Source organism: Bubalus kerabau, chromosome 18, assembly GCF_029407905.1.
Source record: "Bubalus kerabau isolate K-KA32 ecotype Philippines breed swamp buffalo chromosome 18, PCC_UOA_SB_1v2, whole genome shotgun sequence".
NCBI lineage: Eukaryota > Metazoa > Chordata > Mammalia > Artiodactyla > Bovidae > Bubalus > Bubalus kerabau.
Window position 1 is genome coordinate 59,126,524 of NC_073641.1, and position 26,243 is coordinate 59,152,766.

At 44.0% G+C, this 26,243-nt stretch overlaps 1 protein-coding gene across 1 annotated transcript in view; it reads right to left on the reverse strand.

Annotated features, from left to right (window-relative positions):
* Positions 1-7,255: 7,255 nt before the first annotated feature.
* The window catches only part of FBXL7 (F-box and leucine rich repeat protein 7), a 468,776-nt gene continuing 449,788 nt past the window's right edge, over positions 7,256-26,243 (reverse strand). The window contains exons 3-4 of the mRNA XM_055554709.1: positions 20,063-20,674; positions 7,256-10,869 (exon numbers count right to left, since the gene is read on the reverse strand). Coding sequence (XP_055410684.1) covers positions 10,133-10,869; positions 20,063-20,674 — 1,349 coding nt within the window. The 3' untranslated portion in view covers positions 7,256-10,132. The remainder of the gene's footprint in view (positions 10,870-20,062; positions 20,675-26,243) is intronic.

Consider the following 26,243-nt stretch of genomic DNA (forward strand, 5'->3'; position numbering starts at 1 on the left):
TTGGCAAGACACTCTGCTTTTAGATTAGTGGTAGAGAAAGGTTTTAGGAAGCTTGGGGAAAGGGCCTGTAAGCCCTTCTACTCTTTATTCTGATTCTGCTAAATCAGAAGGACGGTGGTTAAAAGAAGTTTTCTGAAGGATTAGGTGTTCAGATATACATGAATCCTATTGAGGCTAACTGCTCGATACTAACTTGAAGCAGACTTAAATTTATCTCTATGCTAATAATATCTTGGAATACAATCAGTGGTATTCAGAGCTTGTCTACCTCATGATTCATGTCTATTGCACCCATTACAACCCAGACAGAAAGCAAAGTTTTCTTTCTTTTTTTTTTTTTGTATAGTTACATAAAGCAGAGGGACCAGCAGGTATTCCCATGATGAAGGCAAACCGAGATAAAAAATTTCTGATTGTAATCCTTTTAACCGAAGTTGGAACACTTCTAAAAATGAAACTTAATCTTTTAAAGAATCACTTATTTGTATTTCAATTCCATTCCTGGACATATAGAAGGGAAATATTTGGGTATTCATTAAAAGCAAGACAAAAGACCTACAAACCTTTTGGTCTGGTGATGTTCTACCAGAAACAAAGTCTCATAAAGAAACTTAAAATGTTTCTCTCAGTGGCTTTTTGAAATTTTAAGTCTCATCTATTGAGCGCTTACCTATAATTTTGTAACCATTTTCAAGAGATTTCCTGGTAGTCACTAATCATTGAGATGAGGAGCCTTGGATTCAAACAGGAGCAAAATTCCCACTGTAAATGCTGCACAAACAGGACCATCCAGGGAAATTAGTAGGAAATTGAAAGTGGTGAGTGAACATCTACAAATTAATAATGAAGTTTTAGGTTTGGCAAAAAAACTCAAAAAGCCTTCCAAATTTGTTACACTTACAGTTTATAGCTATGGGGTAATTAAGCCTCTGCATATAGACCCTGATGCTGGGACAGACTGAGGGAAGGAGAAGGGGATGACAGAGGATGAGATGGTTGGATGGCATCACTGACTCAGTGGACAGGAGTTTGAGCTCAAAAGATATTGAAGAACAGGGAAGCCTGGTATGCTGCCGTTCATGGGGTTGCAAAGAGTCAGACACAACTTAGCCACTGAACAACAATAATACAATTTGAATTCACCTTTGAGAAATACAGTGTAACACCTCTAGTCTTCCAGATCAAGGCTGGTTATATTTCGAGGATCATCTCCAACAATATTCTGTGTCCCCGAAAAATTACTCCAGGGCCCTGACAGTGGTATTTTCTCCTGAATACTGAGCTACCCACACTTAGCAATGTAGCCTGAGAAGTTCTTTGAAGTCACCATAGGCCCCCCAAAAGGGGCACATCTTCTGAAAATGGTGTGCTAAACAACAGTGGCCACATCCACCTAGCACAGTGAAAAACAAAACAAAAAACAGGATAAAAAAAAATAGGACTCCAACTTGAATTTGTGTTTCATCCTTTGCCACAGAGAACTCAAGGAGCAGAACTAAGCAAAAGGTTAATGTCATTTACTCGCTCAGTAGTGTCCAACTCTTTGTGACCCTATGGAATATAGCCCATCAGATTCCTCTGTCCATGGGATTTTCCAGGCAAGAATACTGGAGTGGGTAGCCATGCTCCCCTCCAGGAGATCTTCCTTATCCAGGGATCAAACCCAAATCTCCTGCACTGGCAGGTGGATTCTTTACCAATGAACCTCCAGGGGTGCAAAAAGGTAATACATACAATTTATAAATTTTATATAAAAGATATGAGATACATAAAATTCATTTCACTAGAGTCAAAAAATGGACTTTCCTGGTAGCTCAGACAGTAAGAATCCTTCTGCAATGAGGGACACCTGGGTTTGATCCCTGGGTTGGTAAGATCCCCTGGAGGAGGGCGTGGCAACCCACTGCAGTATTCTTGCCTGGAGAATCCCATGGACAGAGGAGCCTGGTGGGCCACAGTCCATGGGGTTGCAAATAGTTGGACATGACCGAGAGACTAAGCACAGAGTCAGTAAATAATAACCTTTAAAAAAGTTTAAAAGGTTGCACTTGCTAAAGATTTCTTAGTTTCAGCCAAAGCAGACATTCAGCTAAATTCTCCCAAGGCCTTTCTTGGATTCCAGTTGCTCCCAAGCTTTAACTCTGGGTTACCAAACCTGGAAGAGGAACTCTATTGTGAAGTTACTGATATAATACTGTGCATTGACCAGAAAATCAGGAAAGAAAGGTCGCTTTTCTTCATGGCCAAAATAAGCTATTGACTGTGAAGAATCAAGCATTGGAGCCCTGAAACCAGTGAATTGAGGATGAGGGAAGTCAAAGAAACAGAGACAGTACCTGAGAACGTGTGGCTTTTCTTCTTGTAAAAGCAAAAAGACTCCTTACATAACACGATCACCTTTAAGCTTTATTTTGCCTCATGCATGTGGGATTAAGCACACGTTTTAAAAGGAAAGGAGACTAATGCCCTCCCGTGGCAGTGTTTGTATTTCCCACTGCTTTCCTGAGGGCACTATTTTTAAAAGAAACATCACACCCAGGAGCCCCAAGGTGAGAGTACCAGTGAAACAATGCCAGCTTGGAAATCCGGAGGAGACTCTGGTTTTCATTATGTGAGTTAGAGGTCGTTACTTGAATGTTATTTTTTTTCCTCTTTCTTTCTTTTTTTTTTTTTTTTTTCATTTTAAATCCACAGCTTCTTGGTCTCCAAACTTCCAGCATGCTCATGGTCATTATTCTTTGGGTGTTTTAAAATTATGAACATAGAAGAGTCAACTGGAGTCTCACACTCTGACTAGCTGATGGGAAACTTGTGCTTCATGAACATCATTCATATAGATCAACTATGTCATAAATCACTTGCTGGCCTGTGTGGCTGTAACAAGAACAAAAGAAATGGTCTGAATTCTCCCTCTCTGGATCTTCTACTAAGACAAGGATCTGTTCAGCAAAATGATCTTTTCAGGGGATTTACCAAGTGGCCAGGGAACATGAAAAACCCCCATTTCTCACATTTCTCCATTACTGGGGGGTGGGACTGCAAAATGAGAGATGGCACATTTTGAAATTCAATGCATTTGTGTAGTTACACTGGAAGTCTGAAAAATGTAAAATTATACAAAGGTAATCATGTCTGTTTTGGTTTCCATCTCCCAAAGAAAGGTTTTGAGATAAAATGAAGAAGGATATATATCAGTTGTGACAGCTTTGTTCCTGTATCTACTTTCTCTTAAATGAAAAGGACCATGATAAGTTTGTTTAAATTCTTAATGTAAATACCCATGTAGAATTCATTCATGATGTGAAACGTGGATTTCTTTTTTTTAAGATTTTATTTATAGAAGGTGGCTGTGTGTTCATTAGCGGTTGGTAGAAGATTAGAGAAAAAGGAAGTACCAATTACTGGTTAATCTTTGTAATGAGAAATCCCCTCCCTTCTATCTTTTGTGTGCCTATCTGGCAATGAGCTTAATAAGTCTACTACTACTCAGACTCGGGAGAGCTTTGGGGCTCTGAAAAACCAGGAGGATTTTGCCTCTGACTGCAGAGAAACAGGAATTAAAAGCTTTCCTATCACTCTCCCAGTTTCTAATGCATTTCCTTGTTTAGCTGATTATTACTGTGGGCAGATAATTTCACATTGACTACCCTGATAAAATGTGAAGCTTCAAAGAACCCATACTCGGGGAATTTACAAGTGAAATCCATTCCTTGGCAATTTTAATGGCTACTTAATCAATCTTACTTGGGTCCTCCAGTATGGTTGAGATAACTGACACAGACTGGTTCTTTATAAGGAGACTCAGCGCACTGAGAAACCTGCTTATTCTGACCGTTCCCATCAAAAGTGCACGAGGATTAGGGTAAAACCAAAGAGCATCATGTTGGCTGAAGAATCCAAGGATTCTTGAGAGAAGAACCTACAATCTTCCTCTCCTTGAGCTAGATTCTGGGGAAATCAGGATGGCAGTTCTCTGGGCTGTGTCTGTATGTTTGGACTGGATGTTGTTTGGGAGAGCATCAGGCTGTTTTGAGGTTCTTAGAGTTTTTCCAAGAATTTATATTTCAGTGTTGTTTTTTCAAAATGTTCCCATCTTTTAGAGATTATATGTGTGTGTGTGGGTGTGTGAGAGACAGTGTGTATGTGTATATAGGAATTAATCTATGGGATGACCTTAGGACAAAAGAGAACTTTCTATTTCCATATGACTAACTGAAGGCAAATTATTTCTTTTTTTCAACCATCAGGGCAAGACTCTTAGTGCCCGCATGGTGTCTGACACATACTAGGTTCTTAAAAAAAATATTTATTTGTTGAATGAATGAAAGTATATCTCCTTTTTCTATTCCCTTTTCCACCTTATAACTTGCATGACATTATTTGATAGGAGTTCCTTTAGGGAAATGATATTGTTTCTTATTCACCCAGAACATCTCATAGTACCTGATCAATAAACCTTCATTAAAGGAGTTAAAGGAGGCTGAGTACCATCTGCTCCTTCAGAAGAAATGACTAGCACTCCCTGGGGACTCACTGTTCATGGAGAAAGACTGCAACATCCAGTTTCCCTAATATGTTGATCATTACATGAGCCAGGATAGAATTCAGACATGCTGATTTCATCAGTATAAAATGCAATAGCTGAGTGGCCAGAAGGAGAAACATTCGACAACATAGAAATAAGCAGATTTGGAAATCTTTAGATCAAGTTTTATTTTATTTTTTAATGATATTTCCAAGCCCTACGTTGATACCTGGATGATGTTGATTGCTATCTTCTGAACTCCAGTACTCTTGCCTGAAAAATCCCATGGATGGAGGAGCCTGGTAGGCTGCAGTCCACGGGGTCGCTAAGAGTTGGACACAACTGAGCAACTTCACTTTCACTTTTCACTTTCATGCATTGGAGAAGGAAATGGCAACCCACTCCAGTGTTCTTGCATAGAGAATCCCAGGGACGGGGGAGCCTGGTAGGCTGCTGTCTATGGGGTCGCACAGAATTGGACACAACTGAAGCGACTTTGCAGCAGCAACAGCAGCCTGAGCAATAGTTTAGAGCTTTCACGTAGCCTTCCTGGATGGTCCATGAGATCAGCATTCTAGCTGCATCCTGCTGAAGATGCCACCACTGTGCTGTTTAACGGCAGGGATGGTGAAAACTATTCAGCTCCCAAAAGACCATGCTCTTTCATCTCATGTAGTTTCAAATTCAAGTTGATCTGCTAACTTGAGAAGGAAAAAAAAGACTACAAAAATGGACCTGTGGCTTTAGGAGATAATGTTGCACTCAAGGAAAGGAGGAATCATCATATCCTGGATATAGTCTTGATTGGTGTGTCCCCAGTTTGAATGTCTGTGGAAGTACTGGGTTGACCAAAAAAGTTCGTCTGGTTTTTTGTACCATCTTACAGAAAAGCCCGAAAGAACTTATTAGTCAACCCAATATTTTCTTGCCTTCAGTGAACAACTTTGCCCATCTGGTGGTCGTCTTTATGGAACGAGTATGAATTGCTCTTTGGGCAACGGGAGCTGTGTTTAGGCAGGGCTCAATGATGGTATGGTATCAGCATCCCCAGCAGAGAGACAGCAACAGGATCTCCTCTCTCCATGCACCACTCCTTCCTGCACCATTTAGAACCACTACTGCTGTATGAGGGGCTTTCCAGATGGCGCTACTGTTAAAGAACCCACCTGTCAATGCAGGAACATGAGACATGGGTTTGATCCCTGGGTCAGGAAGATTCCTTGGAGAAGAAAATGGCAACCCACTCCAGTATTCTTGCCTGGAGAATCCCATGGACAGAGGAGCCTGGCAGGCTACATACAGTTCATGGGGTCACAGAGTTGGACACGACTGAAGCGACTTAGCATGCTGGTGTGTGAAGCAAAAAGAAGAAACCATTTGAGCATGGAAAGAGGAAAACCAGTTTTGTTTCATAGACTGCATGAACATATTCATGCAATATTTACCTCATCACTAAATATTCCTGCTCCCTTTTCTACTGTCTATTCAGCATTTCTGCAAATTAACTTCTTCCTGAACTAATCATGATTGCCAGCTATTGAACAAAAACACTACTTTCTGATGATTTTTCTGTGAAAATTTAGACATGGTAGGCAGTTTTACTGCAAAAAAAAAATTCTTTTTCACTTAAAAATACTAAACTGGTTTCATGTTGTGGGCTCTTGGATGTCAAACGTCTCGAAGACTTTAATTCTCAACAAATGTCAATATAAGAAATTATGAACCTCCAGGGCATATGCATTTTATTTACTGCTAACTTTATTCTGGGATCTTGACAAGAATTGTATGCAGCTACCTTGAGTTAATATTTCAAAGCAGTTAACAGTCCTGTTGGTTTATGTGATAGTCCTTAAGCAGCTGAATCAGGGTAAGAAGGAAGTTGAGGATAGCTACTTTTAAAATTGGCATCTCCTAAAATGTTTTTGAGAGTCCCTTGGGCTGCAAGGAGATCCAACCAGTCCCTTCTGAAGGAGATCAGCCCTGGGATTTCTTTGGAAGGAATGATGCTAAAGCTGAAACTCCAGTACTTTGGCCACCTCATGCGAAGAGTTGACTCATTGGAAAAGACTCTGATGCTGGGAGGGATTGGGGGCAGGAGGAGAAGGGGACGACAGAGGATGAGATGGCTGGATGGCATCACTGACTCGATGGCCCTGAGTCTGAGCGAACTCCGGGAGTTGGTGATGGACAGGGAGGCCTGGCATGCTGAGATTCATGGGGTCGAAAAGAGTCGGACACGACTGAGTGACTGAACGGAACTGAACTGAAAATGTTTTTACTTGCTAAAGATGGAATTTTCCATTCACCTCTCAGTACTTGCTTTTTGCCATACTAATTTCTCTGATCTAAAGGTTTGGGTAGGGAGATATTTGGCATTTCCTTTTTTCCAATCGATTGATAATTTTTCCTTTTCAATCAAGTTGCCATATTCCCCTTCCAGGTTTTTTTTTTTTTTTTTTTTTTTTGCTGTACCATCAAAAGGTGGGTTAGGGAACTGAAGATATAAACTGTGAATGTAATGATTTTTACTTACCTGCTAATTTTTAGCCAAAGACAATGAGCTAAGGGGAATGACACAGCCACGGGTGCAACTTTGACAGCAGCAGCAGTGACCTGACGTGCTCTCTATTTCAACAGGAGGCAGGTTTCTCCCTCACTCTTGAGTTTCCCCATCTGAACATCAGGCTACTCTGCCAGGGAATTAAATGAGGCTGAACCTGATTACCAACATATTGCTTTATTTCTCGGTGGTAGTAAATTAAGGCTTTCTAGAGTCATACAGCACGCAGTGATTTGAACATTAGAATTAAAAAACAATAACAACAACAATGAGCATTCAATTTAGCAGAGGCAGGAAGGAAGCAATGTTTAAAAACAGGTAAATTTCCTAGTGAGGCTTTTTGCATGGTCTCTAAAAATCTGCTGAGCTGTTTCCCCAGGAACCACTGTCATAGATTCATATGACAAGGGGAAGTGGAATGGGTGAAGAGCAGACTGGGAGAAAGACCGAAACGGGGAAAGATAGGGCATGCCAGGTAATCAGTGTGAAGGCTGGCTTTGTCTCAAGTTTGGAAGACAGTGTAGGTGCTATGGTCAAGAGGTGGTGATCAAGATATTTGGAATGGGACACTCCCTTTCTGGTTGTGTGAGCCGTTTTGGATCTTTCCTCTTATTCCAGGAGTATTACATTGGCTCACTTGGAAGATCTCAGTACCAAGGGTTAGGGACGATCCTTTGTGACTTATATTCTGAAGCTTTGAACAGAGTCACAAGTCACACAGCAGGGGAATGCTACCTTCAATCCCTTTCATGGTTCTAAATGTTGTTACTAGATACTCTCCCCAGACAAACAATTCCTTTCTCCCTGTGGCACGTGGCATTGACTGCACCTCCAAGTTGCTGACGGTGTTGACTGGACAGGTGGCCATATATCATGTGATGCATCTCACTGCTATCTCCTTCTCAAAATAAGACAAAGACACGCAGGGAGCCTGACATGGGAGTGCAGCTGTCAAGCGGTGTATAGGCTGGATGTGAAGCTGTTCCATGTGCTTAGCTTGGAGATACCAGGCTCTGGGTGTGGAGGGTGGGTCCTCTGAGAAAGAAATGAATGAACTGTTTGGAAAGTGAAGGAGGAGGGGTGTTGCCAGAGAATAATTTAAGAGAGGTCATGGGCTTATTAACAAAAATCAATGAAATGACATGAAAACAAGCAATGGGATTATTGGCATCCTGACTTTGCATGAATGAGGATAGCAAATGGATTTCCATCCAAATAGGACCATTTCACATTTATACTTGGCAACGGCTTTAATGTTGGATATCAAAGTCTTAGCTGGTGGGCCAGTGCCTACGTCTTATCACGTGTTCCCTCTTCCATTTGTGGGGCACTTTTGAGTGGACAGGATTTAAACTACCTGGAAATCTGCTCTGCATATTTGAGGAAGGACAAGCAGACATCACAGGGGAGGCACACAGGGTGGCAATCTGCACACGTAAACACTTATGACTTAACCCCAACAGGCTTCACGTGATGCAGTCTGGATGCCCAAGAAAATAAATAGATGAGAAAACAGAAATGTGATCTGAATGACAAAGAACTGAGGCATCTGTTCCTACCAGCTGCAGGGCAGATGTGTGCGTGCACGCCACGTGTGCAGCGACAGGGATTTGACAAACCCTGGAGGACACATGTTCTCCTGGGCCTCCCTTGTTAATTAAAAATTGTGAGTGTCTTCCCTCCTACTTGGAAACACTCAGAAAGATCAACCTGACTGGGGGATGTGGGTTTTGCTGTGATTAGGAATTCCATCACCTCCGTGCGATGGGGTGGAGTGGGGTGATGCCAAAAGCATGTGTGTACAGAAGCCGTCCATCTGGCTGGGCAAGAGAAGATGACCAAGAGACTCGCTCATCAAAAGAAACAAACTGAATGACACTCAGATTGGGGAGAAGAACATACAGGAGGTGGGGTTGGCACGCCTCCTGAAAGCATCACAGAATAGATATCCTTGGAAGAGGTAGATGCCTCTTGTGCTGCCAAGGAGCTTGGGTTTACTGACATCTCTTGCTCCCTCAATTCTAAAATGGGCATGAAGCTCATCCTTGATTAGATCAGAGGAAGTCCTCTGATTCAGGGCTGGAAGCAGAAGCCCAGAGAAGTCAAGTGTTTTGCCCAAGGTCACACAGCTAGTAAGTGGTGGAGCGGGAGTGGGATGGGAGGAACAAGGCAGGTCTCTTCCTTCACCCTGTTAACTGCTGCAAGTGATTCTTTAAAAGGGTTTATAAGTGCTGCGTATATAGCAGGTGCTGTGACGTTTATTTAACAAGAATTTTGCTTGGGTATGGGATGGGAGAGTGTGGTTTAGGCCAGTCAAGCAGTTTAAAGAGGAGGAGGTGTGGCTGCTGCTGCTAAGTCACTTCAGTCGTGTCTGACTCTGTGCAACCCCATAGACAGCAGCCCACCAGGCTTCCCTGTCCCTGGGATTCTCCAGGCAAGAACACTGGAGTGGGTTGCCATTTCCTTCTCCAATGCATGAAAGTGAAAAATGAAAGTGAAGTTGCTCAGTCGTGTCCGACTCTGTGCGACCCCATGGACTGCAGCCCACCAGGGTCCTCCGTCCATGGGATTTTCCAGGCAAGAGTACTGGAGTGGGGTGCCATGAGCAGTATTATTCTGACAATTTGTTGTTACTGTAGGAGAGGGAGGGGTACGGTTGGATGGATGGGGTGCAGAACTCCGGGGATGTGGCCAGGAGGAAAGAAACTGAAAAGGGGGCGTTCTTAAAGACATCGCAGTCAGCTTTCTGAGGCACATGTTTTTGAGAAGAGACATCACCACCAATGACCTGATTCCCCCTGCAAAAAACCGTTGTCTGGAATAGAAATGGGGCTCCCTCACCCTCCTTTCCTAACCCTCTGTTGCCCGTGAGAAATTAGAAAGAAGAAAAGCCAGATCCTTAAGAAGAACCTTCCTGGAAGAAAGAAGCTGTTCCGAGTGGGTGTCGGTGCTTACATAGGCTGCTCTGAAAAAACAAAACAAAACAAAAAAACCAACGTGTTCTGTTCAGGTCTGTACGGCGACAGCGACGGCGGGAGGCTGTCCCTTCAGAAGAAGGCAGGGTTGGTGTGCTCGATGACGCAGCGCTTGCAGTGGCGTTTCACGAAGCGCAGCGCCTCCACGGACACCTCGCAGTCCTGCACGTTCAGCATCTGCAGGTCAAAGCAGTTGGCCGCCACGATCTGCAGGCCCTGGCCCGTGATGCTCTCGCAAGACTTGAGGCTGAGGCGCTTGAGATTGAAGCAGTTCAGGGCCAGGCACTCCAGGCCCGTGTCAGAGACCAGAGGGCATTTGCCGATGTCCAGGGACTTGAGTTTGGCGCAGTTCTTGGCGAGGTACTCCAGGCCGTGGTCCGTGATGCCCTCGCAGCCCCTGGCGTTGAGGTAGCGCAGCTTGCCGCAGTACTTGGCCACGTAGCGGATGCCCACATCGGTGACCCGGCCGCAGTGCGCAATGCTGAGGTACCGCAGGCGGGACTCCAGCTTGGCGATCTCGCGCAGGCCAAAGTCGCTGACGAAGCGGCAGTCGCTGACGCTCAGCTCCTTGATGGAGGTGCAGTAGATCATCAGGTAGCGGAGGCCCTCGTCGGTGAGGCGGACGCAGCGCCGCAGATACAGGTGGGTCAGCTGCGTGCAGTGGGCCGCGATGGTGTGCAGGCCTTCGTCTTCCAGCACGAAGCAGTCCGTCATGTCCAGGTAGCGGATGGAGATCTGTTTGCCGTGCAAGGGGGACAGTTTAATGGAGGCCTCGCGGGTCAAGCTGATGCAGGTCACCTTGGAGCATCCTAGACGGAGAGACAGAACACACGCTCAGAACGACCTTGGGGAATGGGGAATGGTGGGGGGGCTCCTGAATAGATTCCTACCCCTCTCTGGATTTGGGTCCCTTCCCTTCCTGGCCCCTCAGGAGAAGGAATGCAAGAATGGGCTTTCCGTGTTCATTTCATCATTTAACTACTCTGGGCTTAAGAGGCTTTGGGGTTTTAGAATCAGAAAGATAAGGGTTCCAATGGATCTAGATCCATCAGTGGTTGGCCTGACGTTTGGGCAAATCGGTCCTTCAAGTAGGTCCTTTGCTTTAAAATAAGGGTGCTCTGCTTCCCTGGAAGATGGCTGTAAAGAAGACATGAGACTGTGTGTGTAAATATCCCATCCTGGTTCTAGAAAGTTCAGGAAGCTCAGTTCTTACCCTGCAGCGGTCTGGTAGCTCTCTGATCCAAAGAAGTGAGATAGGAAATAGAAGGCTGGACCATGACTGCGGTTTGGCAGAAAGAGCACTGGCTTGGGAGTCACAATCCATCTCAGGTCTACTTTTTATGGTCTGAGGCAGGAGGGTTAAGTTTTCTGAGTCTCAAGACTCTCCTCTGAAGCGGGAATGAGTAGCTGGTATGCCTATAACTCTGGGGATATAATAATGAGGATGCAACCAGGTAATGGATATGGATATACTTTGAAAACCATGGGAAATATATGTCATTAGTCTAACAAAGTGACCGTCTAGGGATTCAGTTCCACCTTCTCTGGTCCAGGAAGAACAAAATCAGGATTATCCTCTATCCCTTCAACCAGTTTGTCCTGCTTTTACCTGCTACGATCTATTTTCACAGCTGCCAGACACATCCTGGAACAGTACTCCGGTCATGCTCAAGGCTGTCTCACTACAAGTGTAAAAGCTAAAGTCTAAAGGGGGCCTCCAAGGACCTGCACCCCTGGGCCCTTATGCCTTCCCCCTCTTCCAAGCCCACTGGCCTCCATGCTAGTTCCCAGATGGCTCAGGTGCCTCCCTGCCTCAGCAACTGTGCACTGGACAGGGCCTCCCTGGATAACACCCTGGGTCACCCCCACTTTCTTAGGCTTCAGAGCAACTGTCCTTTCATAGGACAACTCTTTGTGAGTCATCCTGAATGAACCAGTACCCTCCGCCTGACTCCCATTTATTTTCAGCATTCGTTATCACTTTGAGGCATTATATACCTATTTATTCACTTTTATTCACACTTATTTATGTGTTTGCTGTCCTCATGGAATGTAAGTTCCTGAGAAAAAAGGACTCACACTCTTCACTGCTGTATCCCTCATACCTCATTCAGAGCTGGTTCTCACTAAGTACCTGTTGAATAAATGAATGAATGATTTATAGAGTATATACAGTCCCTATATATCAGGGCTTCTCTGATAGCTCAGTTGGTAAAGGATCCGCCTGCAATGCAGGAGACCCCAGTTCGATTCCTGGGTCGGGATGATCTGCTGGAGAAGGGATAGGCTACCCACTCCAGTATTCTTGGGCTTCCCTGTGGCTCAGCTGGTAAAGAGTCTGCCTGCAATGTGGGAGACCTGGGTTTGATCCCTGGGTTGGGAAGATCCCCTGGAGAAGGGAAAGGCTACCCACTCCAGTATTCTGGCCTGGAGAATTCCATGGACTGTATAGTTCACGGCGGTCATAAAGAGTTGGACACACTGAGTGACTTCACTTTCCTTCACTTTCATGCAGTCTTTTATAGGAAAACCTGATGGGATAATCCAACTTCCAACATTTAAATATCCTCAGGATTGTGATCGAGGCTGAGGTATATCTAACATTGATAAACCAACTATTTTATAGTTAATTATAATGTCTTTTATTTCTGTTGAAAGATAACATTTACAAAGTGCTTTTTATAAACATTTGAGAAAACGTTTATTGATTTTCTTCATTCTTTTTTTTTTCCACTTGATTCTTTAAACAATCTGTTTTCTAGATAAGGAAATTAGTACTCAGGAAGATATCTTTAGATGCCTCTCTAAACTCCTTTCCCCTAAATATGTGTGGGAATAAATTTTATATGTATATATTTATACCATATATTATATAACTATTATATATTTTATGACATATGAAACACTCATTTCATTATATATTTCAGTTCGTTGTATATTACTATTTAAAATATGTACACAGTCTATTTTAGTATATGAACATATATCATTAATATACATAGCCAAATACATCATATAAATGTAATACATGCATATATTTCCTTCCACTATGTAGACTGTACATATACTTTTCATTTTCTCTCTCCTCCACCCAAATCCCTCTGCCGCTCTAAAGCCAGGCGCCTCACCTCCGGGGCTCCGTGCCTTGGCTGATGATGTCATCTCCAAGCCTTCTAAGCGACCACGTGATAGTGTTAATGGGGACTTTCCTCCCACTCCTGGCAGGCTGCCCAGGAAACTCTTATAATATGAAATTCAGGTCCTGGGAATAATGACATTCAGAAGCCATGTGCTACCAAGTCGAAGAATTTCAGGAAGCAGCGAAGCATACACCCCAGCACTGGAGAACAAAGATGTGGCTTGTCAGAGCCTGTGCGCACAACTCCAGGGGGCTCTGTGGTTTTGCAGAAGGTGGTTGGTACCCCTCAACTGTCGCTCTGAACTCTCCCTTTGTTTTGAAGCTCTTGTTTTACACTGACTGCAATCCTGCTTATGCTGAATCTGTAGGTTCACATAGTGGCTGCCCATCTGTCATGACATGACGGTGAAGGCACTTAACAATCACAGGACAACTTTGTTCCTAAACTCTTAGTTCCAGTTTCCTATTTAAGAAAAAATATCCAGTAAAATCTGCTGCACTCCAGGAAGAATACTCTATTCGGTCCAGGGAAATATTTGTCTGCATTTTAAAACCAAACCCCAATTTAATGAAATACTAGCTTAGCTCAGTTTTGATGAAGACACTATTTTGATATGCTTACATCGTTTTAGGTCAATCATTTTAAATTTCAGCTTTAGCCCTTTTATAGATTTGCTAAGTTTGGGTTGAAAATAAACTGATTCATGGCTCAATGGGTAATATCTGTGGCCAGTGGATGCATGTATATATTACAGACTTGCAGAGAACATGAGAAATCATTCCCTTTGAACTTCATTTTTTAAAGATGAGGCATCTCAGATTCAGTGAGATTATATGACTTGTACAGTCAGACTAGAGAGAATTTTCCTGATCTAAGACTTCTAATAGAGCAGGGATGGTAAGAATTGACTAAGAAATAGCATGCAATTGATGAATTGCATGAGAGATGTATGATAGATGTACCAGCATGAAGTGAATATTTAGACACTGGGGTATCATAAGTCTTGGGAGTGGGGATTCTTGGAAGAGAGAAATAATTTGAATACACAAATATGGAACCCAGGTAGTATAAAGTAATAGCAGGAGCAAATTCAAGGGACAGGAAAGTATGGAGGCAGAGGGGGAGTGAGCAGTATTCACAGGATAAAACACAGGATTTATCCTGTGTGGCAGCTAAGATGGGAATAATCCACTGGGGTCGGATATTGGGGGCCTGTTTTACCATGCAGGATAAGGAGTAGGGATATTACACAACCAGGAGTGGACAGTATGGGTTGAACAAATCTGGGGCTATCTTTAATTAATTCCAGATTTGGTTCAGCTTTCACAAAAATGCTCATTACCACCTTCTCTCATTATTGGGTAATAATACTCTGGGATATAAAAGGATGATATCAACAAAGACCAACTACTGCCTCGTAAGTGTGTTACTGAATAAAACACACATGGGAGAACTTAACATGAATGAACTCATCTAGTCCTCCCAACCAACTGTTTTACTGATGAGGAAGTTTTAGTCACTGCGCTATAGCTTCCCGAGCGCTTGTTCAGAGTAGTCACGAATGACAACTTTGTTTGAACCCTTTAGATATCAAGATGACTGGGGCTTTGAAACTCCTCTGTTGAACGAATTACATTATCACAAAGTACAGATATAAACCATGCCTCATTTTTTCCCATATAAAACTCATAATGAATTGAGAATACACAAGTACCCAGTTGCAAAACCGAGCAATGCTCTACCTGCTTACACTCAAAATGCAGACACCTGGGAGGATACCCTCAGCTTCCCGGGGGTCAGGCAGGAAAGGCTTTACTTAGGGGATGCTTGCACTGGGCCTTCAGCAATGAGACATCTGTTAAGAAGGTTTTGGGGGAGGTGAAAGGGGGCAGAAGAGGGAATGGCATGCAGGTCAGAGAGGTGCCCACACATCATAGTGTGCACAGGCGTGGTGTACTTGGGAAATTCAAATGGTTCCAGGAAACACAGCATTCAGGTTACTAGGGGCAGGGTGAGATTTGAACCTAGAAAGAGCAGCTCATGAAGTGCCATATATGCTTTGCTAAGCAACTTTTTTCCTACATGTCACGAGGAGGGATTGGAGATTTTATGCAGGGAAATGAAGGGTTAGCTTTTCAGTTTGAAAACATTCCTCTGGACCTTGGTTGTATAGAAGGTGTATTGATGGAGTTGAGGTGGGTGTAAGGCCAGTGATAGGGCAAGCATGCATCCAGGCAGGCAGGCAGAAGAGAGGGGGTGGACTTAACATTCTGGGGGAGTAGAATCACCTGGACAGGACTCAATTGGTCTCATATAACAGATCAGGAAGGGTAGTAAGGAGGACTCCCAGGTCTCCAAGTATAGGGGAACCTTTGGAAGCAACTTCACTTGTAATAATCATAAGATTTAAACTTTAAAAATTGGTTAGTTGTAATATATTCTATTGATGTTTAGAGATGTTATTAATTGTAATGGTTAATTTTATGTGTCAACTTGACTAGGTGACAGAGTGCCAAGATATTTGGCTAAACCTTATTTCTGGGTGTGCCTGTGAGCATTTTTCTGGATCAGATTAACATTTGAACCGGGAGACTCAGGCAGACTGCCCTTCCCAATGCATATGGTTGTTGTCGTTCAGTGGCTAAGTCATTCTTTGCAACCCCATGGACTGCAGCATGCCAAGCTTCCCTATCCTTCACTGTCTTCTGGAGCTTGCTCAAACTCACGTCCATTGAATTGGTGATGCCATCCAGCCATCTCATCCTTTGTTGTCCCCTTCTCCTCCTGCCTTCACTCTTTCCCAGCTTCAGGGTCTTTACCAATGAGTCAGTTCTTTGCATCAGGTGGCCAAAGTATTGGAGTTTCAGCTTCAGCATCAGTCCTTCCAATTAATATTCAGGACTGATTTTCTTTAGGATTGACTGGTTTGATCTCCTTGCAGTCCAAGGGACTGTCTAGAGTCTTCTCCAACACCACAGTTCAAAAGCGCCAATTCTTCAGTGCTCAACTTTCTTTATGGTCCAACTCTCATATCCATACATGACTATTGGAAAAACCATAGCTTTGACTAGACAGATCTTTTCTGGCAAAGTGATGTCTCTGCTTTTTAATACGCTGTTTAGTAGGTTTGTCATAGCTTTTCTTCCAAGGATTAAGTGTCTTTTCATGTCATGGCTGCAGGCACCATCTGCAGTGATTTTGAAGCCCAATAAAATAAAGTCTGTCACTATTTCCATCTATTTGTTTTCTCATCTATTTGCCATGAAGTGATGGGACCAGATGCTATGATCTTTGTTTTTTGAATGTTGAGTTTTAAGCCAGCTTTTTCATTCTCCTCTTTTACTTTCATCAAGAGGCTCTTTAGTTCCTCTTCGCTTTCTGCCATAAGGGTAGTATCATCTGCATATCTGAGGTTATTGATATTTCTCCAGGCAATGTTGATTCCAGATTGTGCTTCATCCAGCCTGGCATTTTGCATGATGTACTTTGCATATAAGTTAAATAAGCAGGGCGACAATATACAGTGTTAACATACTCCTTTCCTATTTTGGGACCAGTCCCTTATTCCATGTCCAGTTCTAACTGTTGCTTCTTGACCTGCAAACACATTTCTCAAGAGGCAGGTAATCTCTTTATATGTATACACACACACACACACACATATATATATATACACACACATATATATGGGACATATATATATAACTGGGACATACATATAAAACACCTCATATATATATATAACTGTCCCATATATATATATACACATACACACACATACACTGTTGCTTCTATTTCTCTGGAGAATCGTGTTGTCTAGTCACTCAGTTGTGTCTGACTCTTTGCAACCCCATAGACTGTTGCTTTCCAGGTTCCTCTGTCCATTGGATTCTCCAGGCAAGAATACTGGAATGTGTTGCCATTTCCTTTTCCAGAGGATCTTCCCAACCCAGGGATTGAACCCGAGTCTCCTGCATTAGCAGGCATATTCTTTACCACTGAGTCACCAGGGAAGCCCTAGAGAATCATGACTAAACATTAATAAAAGGTAATAAGTGATAATGAATAAATGCTAGGGCTAGTTATAGTAACTTTCAGTGACTTTTAAAGATAACTTTCAAGGCGGGCATGCTAGGGATGGGAGGGGCAGTCTCACGTTCTCTGGGGGAGTTAAGCTGTAGACCAGCCAAGCTCTATGCTCAGTGGCAGGTATACTGCCACTGGAGGGCACCGTTCGGAGGTGGTGACACAAGTCCACCCTTAGGAGTGGTTGGGTAGTTGGAGTTCATCTACCTGAAAATACCCACCACCATTCCTGCCAATATTTACAATTCTGTGCTCTCAGTGAGTTAGAGATTCCCCCGTTTACACAGTCTTTATTTACACAGATATCCAGGTCAGGTTGATAGGGAGAAGCTTAATACATAACGGTTAGCACAGGGGCCAAGCAGGGTCCACTCACTCAGGCTAGAAGCCTGGAAATTTCCATCCCCAAACAGCCCAGGCACTTTCCATATTTCTGAATCTCAAAAGAAGCCCAAAGACAAAATACAATTACTCGCAGCCTGTCCTGAGGGTGCACGGGGGAGCCCCTTTAACAAAGATGGGGATTCCAAAACGGTGTCATTTTCTAATCTAAGAAAAATAAAAGAAAATGAGGTGTTTATAAAAGAGGCCCACAGGGTTCAGAACCTTTGAATGTTAAAGAATCCAATCCCTTAGTCCCCACACCCCTGTTCTTTTTTTTTTTTTTTTTTTTAAAAAAAAGAAGAGGAAAGACATCTAGGGAAAGCTGTGAACTGTCCCAAATCACAGACTTTTGAAGCTAGTTCCCACCGCATCATAATGCTTTCTCTTTCCAGAATTCCTTGGGGGCGGGGGGGGGGGGAGGGAAATGTAAGAAAACCTCTTCGTTTCCTGCTTCTTTATGCCAACAGCTGCTCACGACTAACTGAACATACGGTTTCCATGGCTTTGTGCTGGAGCCAACTCAAGGCGGGGAGCAGGGAAAGAATGTACGAGAAATAATTGACTGTCATCGGAAATATTTTCAGATGTCGGTTTTCAAAAGAGTGAGTGAGCTCCGAGAGCTGACTTTTACCTCAGGTTTTGTTAGAGGATATCGTTTACCTCAGATGCTGGTAAATCCCCAACTCTATTTCTTGGCCTGTTCAGTGGTTTTTACTTTCAACCCCTCCCCAACAGTCCCTGAGGTTGTGGCTCGCGCTGCTCATTTCTTTAACTCCCAGTTGCATCTCACACACTCCAGCCTCTCAAATGTGCATCTTTTGACTGGGTAGCAGATGAGATAAAGAAAGGCTGTTAGTCTGGCTGGATCCACGTCTGGCGCCTCAGTGCGAGTCTGGGCTTTAATTCTTCCTGCCTGTGAGAGGTTTGCAAGCAAAGCAGCCATGCTGGGAGTTCCTTCATTTTAAAAAAAGAACGAAAGGGCTTCCCTCATAGCTCAGTTGGTAAAGAATCCGCCTGCAATGCAGGAGACCCTGGTTCGATTCCTGGGTCGGGAAGATCTGCTGGAGAAGGGAAAGGCTACCCACTCCAGTATTCTTGGGCTTCCCTTGTGGCTCAGCTGGTAAAGAATCCACCTGTGTTGCGGGAGACTTGGGTTTGATCCTTGGGTTGGGAAGATCCCCTGGAGAAGGGAAAGGCTACCCACTCCAGTATTCTGGCCTGGAGAATTCTATGGACTGTATAAGTCCATGGAGTTGCAAACAGGAGGACACGACTGAGCAACTTTGACTTCACTTTCAAAGGCTTCACTTGGTGGGCCCTACCCTTGTACTCTGTAATTAAGAATACTGCTTGATGGCAGAGGCCAATACAATACTGTGAAATGATTTTCCTTCAATTAAAAATAAATAAGTTTGGGAAATAAAAGAATATTGCTTGAGAAAAGATACAAAAGCAACCCAAGGCTGAGGAGGGTAGGAGTGAAATATGAGGAGACCCTGAGCCATGATGGATTTTTCCCAATGTCTGCAAAATTTCCAGCCATGGTGACCACTGGCCACAGCACAGAATCAGCTTAAAAACAGCTCTCAGGCTCCATGTGACAGTGACCAGTGGATGTCAGGGCAGTTTCTAAACTACTTTGGTTTCAGCTAGAGAGCTGGCTCTCATTTATCTGTGATTAGATATTTAGTTCCCATTATCCATGGTTTGTGCTGCCCTGCTGGCTCAGTAGGAGACCCAGCTTCGATCCCTGGGTCGGGAAGATCCCCTGGAAAAGGGAACAGCAACTCACTCCAGTATTCTTGCTTGGAGAATTCCAAGGACAGAGGAGCCTGGTGGGCTACAGCCCAGGGGATCTCAAAGAGTCAGATATGACTGAGTGACTAACACCACCACCACCTATCTACGGTTGCTCTGAAATTACTTTGAGAATTATGGGGAGGAAAGACACACTTGACAGTCACACTAACTTGTGGGACTTGCCTAGCTGCTCCAGTGGTTAAGACTTCACCTTCCAAAGCAGGTTCTAGCCCTGGTCAGGGAGCTAAGCTCTCACACGCTTCTTGGGCAAGAAACCAGAACATAAACCAGAAGCTATATTGTAACACATTCAATAAAGACTTTTTAAAAGGTCCACATCAAGAAATAAAAAAGGCACACTAACTTGAATTGCCAGACATAAGATGCCTCTAACTCCTTTAAGAAGTTGACATCATTTGACAAAAGGGATACCTCTGGCCCCCAGAATCATGGTTCCATAAAGACAGTTTTATAGGAAGAAGAGTCACCCTGCTGAGCCCTGAATATCACAAAGGGGGACCCTTCCCAAGTGTCAGCGTCCTCTCCTGCTTTGGGAGGATGCGCTGGGAAGGGCCCACGGATGGCCACATACCTGACACATCCAGGTGCTCCAGGTTGGGACAGAGGGACACCACGTCGAAGACTGCCTCGTTGGAGATGTTGTAGCAGCCGGAGACTTCCAGCCGCCGGAGCTCCGGGCAGCACTGGGCAATGGTGTAAAGACCTCGGTCCGTGAGCCGCCTGCAGCCACTGACACTGACGGTTTCCAGCATGAGACAGACGTTGGGTGTGTCCTGACAGAGTCTGCGGGTGAGCACCTTGAGGGCGCGGTCCACGTTGATGGTCTCGCCCGTCAGGCGGATAGTCCTCCAGAGGCGCGGGTCCCAGGCCAGGTTGTACCAGCGGCGGCACACGCGCGCGCAGCGGCACAGCTGGTTGGTGGGCAGGAAGGAGAAGACCTGCACCATGGCATGGTCCGGGAGCCGCTCGATGCTGGCCTGCTCCTTCTGGGGCCTGGAGGCCAGCCGAATGAGCGGGTGGGTGAGGCGAGTCGGGGGCGGGGAGTGGACCATGGCCACCGTCTCCCCGGTGATGGAGGACGAGGAGGTGGACGAGCCCCTTCCATTCTGAAATCCCGGCAGGTTGGGTGGGCATATCAGGGCTGGGCTGGGCGTGCTCAGTGTGCGCATGCTCAGGTCGGAGTCTGGCAAAGGACAGAGAACAAAGGGTTAAGGATGGACGGGGCGGAGTGGCGAGGGTGAGGGCGGGGGAGGCCGGGAAGGAGGCAGGGAGGTGGCACCCTGTCCCCTGACATCCTTCCTGGGCAGACGCCGGCTCAATCTGTCTCATTGGAAGCAGGAGCCCATGCAAGTTTTCCCCATTAAGAAACGGGCCAATTCTTCACTATCTCCACTGGGGTGGGCAAACTATCTCTAGAGGGTCAGATAAGAAATAGTGGAAGCACTGCAGGCCATCTGGGTTCCATCCCTGTTGCAGTTACTCAGTCCTGCTGTTTTAGTGCAAAAGCTGCCATAAACAACACAAAAACGAGCCCAGCCGTCCTGGATATTTTTCCATAAAACTTGTTCTGTAAAAACAGATCAGCCGATTTGGCCCCAGGGTTATAGTTTTCTGACCTCTGATCTACATTAACGGTGATTATCTAAAGGGCACAACTCCAAAGTTTTATTATTTCTATACTGGGAGAAGAAAGTTCATATATTGTGAACACAAACTGATTTACTTTGGTTAGGCAGATGCTTAAGCTTCATTTATAAAGGAGAGGAATGCATTTTAAAGGAGAAGACTGGCCAGTGGGGAGAGAACATTAGCTATCTTTGCCCTCACCTGCCCCCTAGTGTCCAGCCCCCCATCTTTTGATAATGGTACCCCAAACTCTGTGATCTGGGATCTGGAGAGCCACCCTGCTTCCTTCCCCTGTCAGACTAGGCACTTCAGATGGTATTTGCAGTCCTTGAATATCTGTTGCAATATTTATTTTTCTTTCTTATCAATAATTCCTCCCTTTGCATTTGAATAATGTGACTTTTTTTTCTGTTCCTTGGAACCAAAAAGGTCACTTGATGAAGAAGTAAATGGTTTTTAAATTTATGAGGGATTGAGAGACCTTTAGAATGCTGCTTTAAGAAGTCTGCTCATTTCATATCCCTCCCCCAACCTTGATATATATATATATATATATATATATATGTGGAAGAATTTATTTTTGCCCTATATAAATGTTTGTATGTTATACATTTTACATATATAGATAGATTTATTTAGGAAGACATTTATTTTTTCTAAATATGTTTATATATTTCATACACAGGTGTGAATATATATATATACACACACACATATGCACACACAAACACATATTATATATACATATATATATATATAGAGAGAGAGAGTTTACCTCCAAAATACACAGTTCTTTACCTGTGAAATAAGTGAACTGGTCTAGATAATTTCTAAGTCACTTCCAGCTCTAATTATAGCTCTAAAGACTTAAACAAAAATTCTATCCTTGTGTGCTTTTTCACATTTTGTATCTTGGGAATTTTCATTCAAACACTTGTCTTTTCAAAGAACTCCCGGTAATAACACATAGAACTTCTGACACAGGACATCTCTGCTGAGTATTTGTAGTCTTCTCATTGATAGATTTTTTTCTATGCTTTCTTTTAAATTTACTTCTCTGTGGCCTAACACTGAAGATGCCCTACACAGGTCACCACTTTTCTCCTGGAGCATCTTTGAGTTATTGTCTGCCCTCCCTCAGCCCCATACACTTACAGACACAGCTTGTCTGCCTCTTGAAGTATGAAACGTTTTGTGACTGAGTGCAACTGCCACTCCCTCTAAGAATAGTTGGGCTTCCAATGGCACCCACTCCAGTCCTCTTGCCTGGAAAATCCCATGGATGGAGGAGCCTGGTGGGCTTCAGTCCATGGGGTCGCTGAGGGTCAGACACGACTGAGCAACTTCACTTTCACTTTTCACTTTCATGCATTGGAGAAGGAAATGGCAACCCACTACTGTATTCTTGCCTGGAGAATCCCAGGGATGGGGGAGCCTGGTGGGGTGCTGTCTCTGGGGTCGCACAGAGTCGGACACAACGGAAGTAACTTAGCAGCAGCAGCATAGCTCAGTTGGTGAAGAATCTGCCTGCAATGCAGGAGACCCCAGTTTGATTCCTGGGTCCGGAAAATCTGCTGGAGAAGGGATAGCCTACCCATTCCTATATTCTTGGGTTTCCCTTGGGGCTCAGCTGGTAAAGAATCCTCCTGCAATGTGGGGGACCTGGGTTCGATCCCTGGGTTGGGAAGATCCCCTGGAGAAGGGAAAGGCTACCCACTCCAGTATTCTGGCCTGGAGAATTCCATGGACTGTACAGTTCATGGGGTTGCAAAGAGTCTGACATGACTGAGAGACTTTCACTTCACTAATAGTTCCTTTCTATCTTTGAGATAAAATGAATTCCTTCCCTTTTGAAATCCCTACCCTTCCTTATACAGGCAAGTGTGAATTTATCTTTCCCTATTGCTTGGTTGTATTATTTTTCTCACTTTTGCATTTCTCCCTATACCCCCATATCCTTTGTCATGTGATTCTGCAGTCTTCCTAGGCAGAGTATATTTCTTCAGTCCAGTGATGTGGGCTTTGGCCACGTGACTTGCTTTGGTTAGCAAATCTTAGGGGATGTGATTTGCCCAAAGCCATTTGGGTGGTTGGGCTTGCCTACCTGTTTCTATCATCACCCTGGGAAGAACATCCTCAGTTGGTCCACTGACCTTAGAATGACGAGAAGCCCATCACCTCATCAGATGAGCAGACAGAAGTGGCCCCAACCTGCAGCTTAGAGCCAAGCTCAACCAAACCTGGCTGGAATCAACAAATGCCCAAGTGAACCACAGATGTGTGAGCTGGAATACTGAGGTTTGGGGTGATTTGTAATACAGCACCCCAATGGCAACAGATGATGGATACAACTTCTACTACACTAAAATCCCCTTTGAGACAAGGATTGAATCCTCTTCTTCTTTGTGTCCTGGCGGTGCCTGACATGGTTTATGTTACATAGCGCTGCTGTGTGTACTCGGTCGTGTTGGACTCTTTTGAGACCTCATGGACTGTAGCCCTCCAGGCTCCTCTGTCCATGGGGTTAGTTTCCAGGCAAGAATACTAGAGTGCGTTGCTGTGCCCTCCTCCAGGGGATCTTCTAGACCCAGGGATAGAACCTGAGCCTCCTGCATTGGCAAGCAGATTCTTTACCACTATGATACCAAGGAAGCCTTACGGTACATAAGACTGGGATTTGAAAGGAAGCATTTATATGTTTAAAAAGGATTAATATCTAGCTTGGCATGTACTTTTATATCCCAGCTGGTATACATACTGCATTTTAAATCATTCATAAGGAAAAAAAATATGCACTTCTGTCTTTTGTAATCAGCTAAAATAAACAGCACATCTTTAAGGAAAACCTTAAGTGTAAACCAATTAAGGGTTTGAAAACTGCCATCCAAGCTACCACAGTACTAACCATTATTACATGAACTCCTAGAATTGCCTCTAAAGTTACCATTTTTCTTAGGAGGTTGAGCAACTTCTTTTGGATCAGGGAGGAGGGACAATCTTAGGTTTTCAGCTCTGACATTTTAGCAGCTGTGAAGGCTCTGAAATCTCTCTCCTGCCTGCCTCTGGTCCGTTCATCTTAAAAGAGAAAGACGCTTAACTGTTCTGCGGAGGTGTAGTTTGATTTGGGCCCTGGAGGAATGGACTCTTCTTATGGTGGGGGTGGAGGTAGATTCCTAAAACCTGTGTCTGTAATGGATTCACTTTTCATCATTCTTTTATACACCCAGCACTGGATCACAGGAACACATGCAGATTGCCTAGCACTGCTCTTAGTTTCTTTTTTTTTTCTTTCTCTTCTTTGCCAATAATCATGCCCTGGTATTAATGGCGTCCACACTCATAAAGTGATGGCAGTCTGGCACCCCTGTGGGAAACATTCTGCCCTGGGAGACTCTGGAGCACAGTAATGGCTCTCCACTCCAGCTCTTAGCAGCAGGACTCTCAGCAGTAATTCAGGACAGCAGTGCACTGGGGGCTAAGCAGCGGAGCCTAGGAGATTTCAGCCAGGAGAGCTGGATGTCTCCTTTTGCCAGAGCATGCACCAGGATTCTCTTGAGTTCTTTGTGCTCATTCTGTGTGCATGCCTAGTCGCTTTAATCATGTCTGACTCTTTGCGATCCCATGGACTGTAGCCCACTGGGCTCCTCTGTCCATGGGATTCTCCAGGCAAGAGTACTGGAGAGGGTTGCCATGCCCTTTTCCAGGGGATCTTCCTGACCCAGGGATTGAACTCATGTCTCCTGCATTGCAGGCAGATTCTTTACCGCTGAGCCACCACAGAAGCTTATTCTACAGTAGGTCAAAAACCCTCCAAGAATTTCTGAAAGGATACAGTCTGTTGTAATCGAATGAACTGCACTCAATAATTAGAAAAAGGATGAAGAATGATGAGTAATACTATGGTCTAAATGTTGCTAGCTGTCTCACGTTCGTGTGCTGAGTGAATGTTAACTCCCGAAGTGATGGTAGGATGGAGGGTGGGGCCTTTGGGAAGTGATTAGGTCTTGAGAGTTGAACCTTCGTGAACGGGCTCAGTGCCCTCATAAAACAGACCCCAGGAACTGGCTCTCACTTCCACCCCGTGAGGTGACAGTGAGGAGGCAGACTTATGAGGAAGTGGGCCGCCCGCAGATACTCAATCTGCCAGCATCTTGATCTGGGACTTCTAGAACTGTGAGAAATACATTTTTCTTCCTTATAAGCCACCCAGTCTGCGGTATTTTTCTACAGACAAATAACAACTAGAGATATTCGTGCCCAGATGTTGTCACAAAGTATCTTTTCTTGATACTTTATGTCTCTGTCTATATATATATATATATAGAGAGAGAGAAATATAAATATATAAATATTTTTTCACTGCACACATGCTCACATACACACATAAACACATTTTTAATTTGGAAATAAATGTTATTATGGATAAAATACACATAGTTGCCACAGAGTTTCTCTTCCCCTTGGGGACTCAGAGCCATTTATTGCCACAAGGTATGATGTATAATAACAAGAAGTAGTTTTTCCTTACAGAATGATCAAGAGTCCCAGAGTATAAATGCACGTGTGCCAGGAAAAGAGAGTATGGCTTCAGATTCAAAACGAGGACCATTTCTGCTACCAAGTCATGACCTCCATGTGCACACAGCCCGGCAGGAGGACCTAGTGCTCTCTTTGCACGCGATTTTTTTCTCCTTTGTCACTTTCAGAGGACTGGCCACTAAATGGACAATGGCAAGAGCTTCTATTTTTTTCTGATACAGATTAGAAGCAAGGATGTTGATATCTGATCCCTGGACATACACTCGAGAGGAAATGATCAAAGACAAATATTAAGATGATAGAGAGAAGCAATCTGGAACCCTTCTCCTGGCCTTATATGACACTGCAAGACAAACAAGCAAGAAGAAAGCTGACTTTATTTGAACTCAGAGTATAAATTCAGACTATTTTGTAAGAATTAACATATTTTCATATCTGAATACCTACTCCAAGTGAATTTCTACCTATCTGATGTCTTAAGGGCAAAATCGACCCACTTATTTTAGCAGTAAGATGATCCCATTGGGCGACAACACAGAATAACTGAGAGGGTATTATCGCCACTTTTAATACACTGTATACTTTCT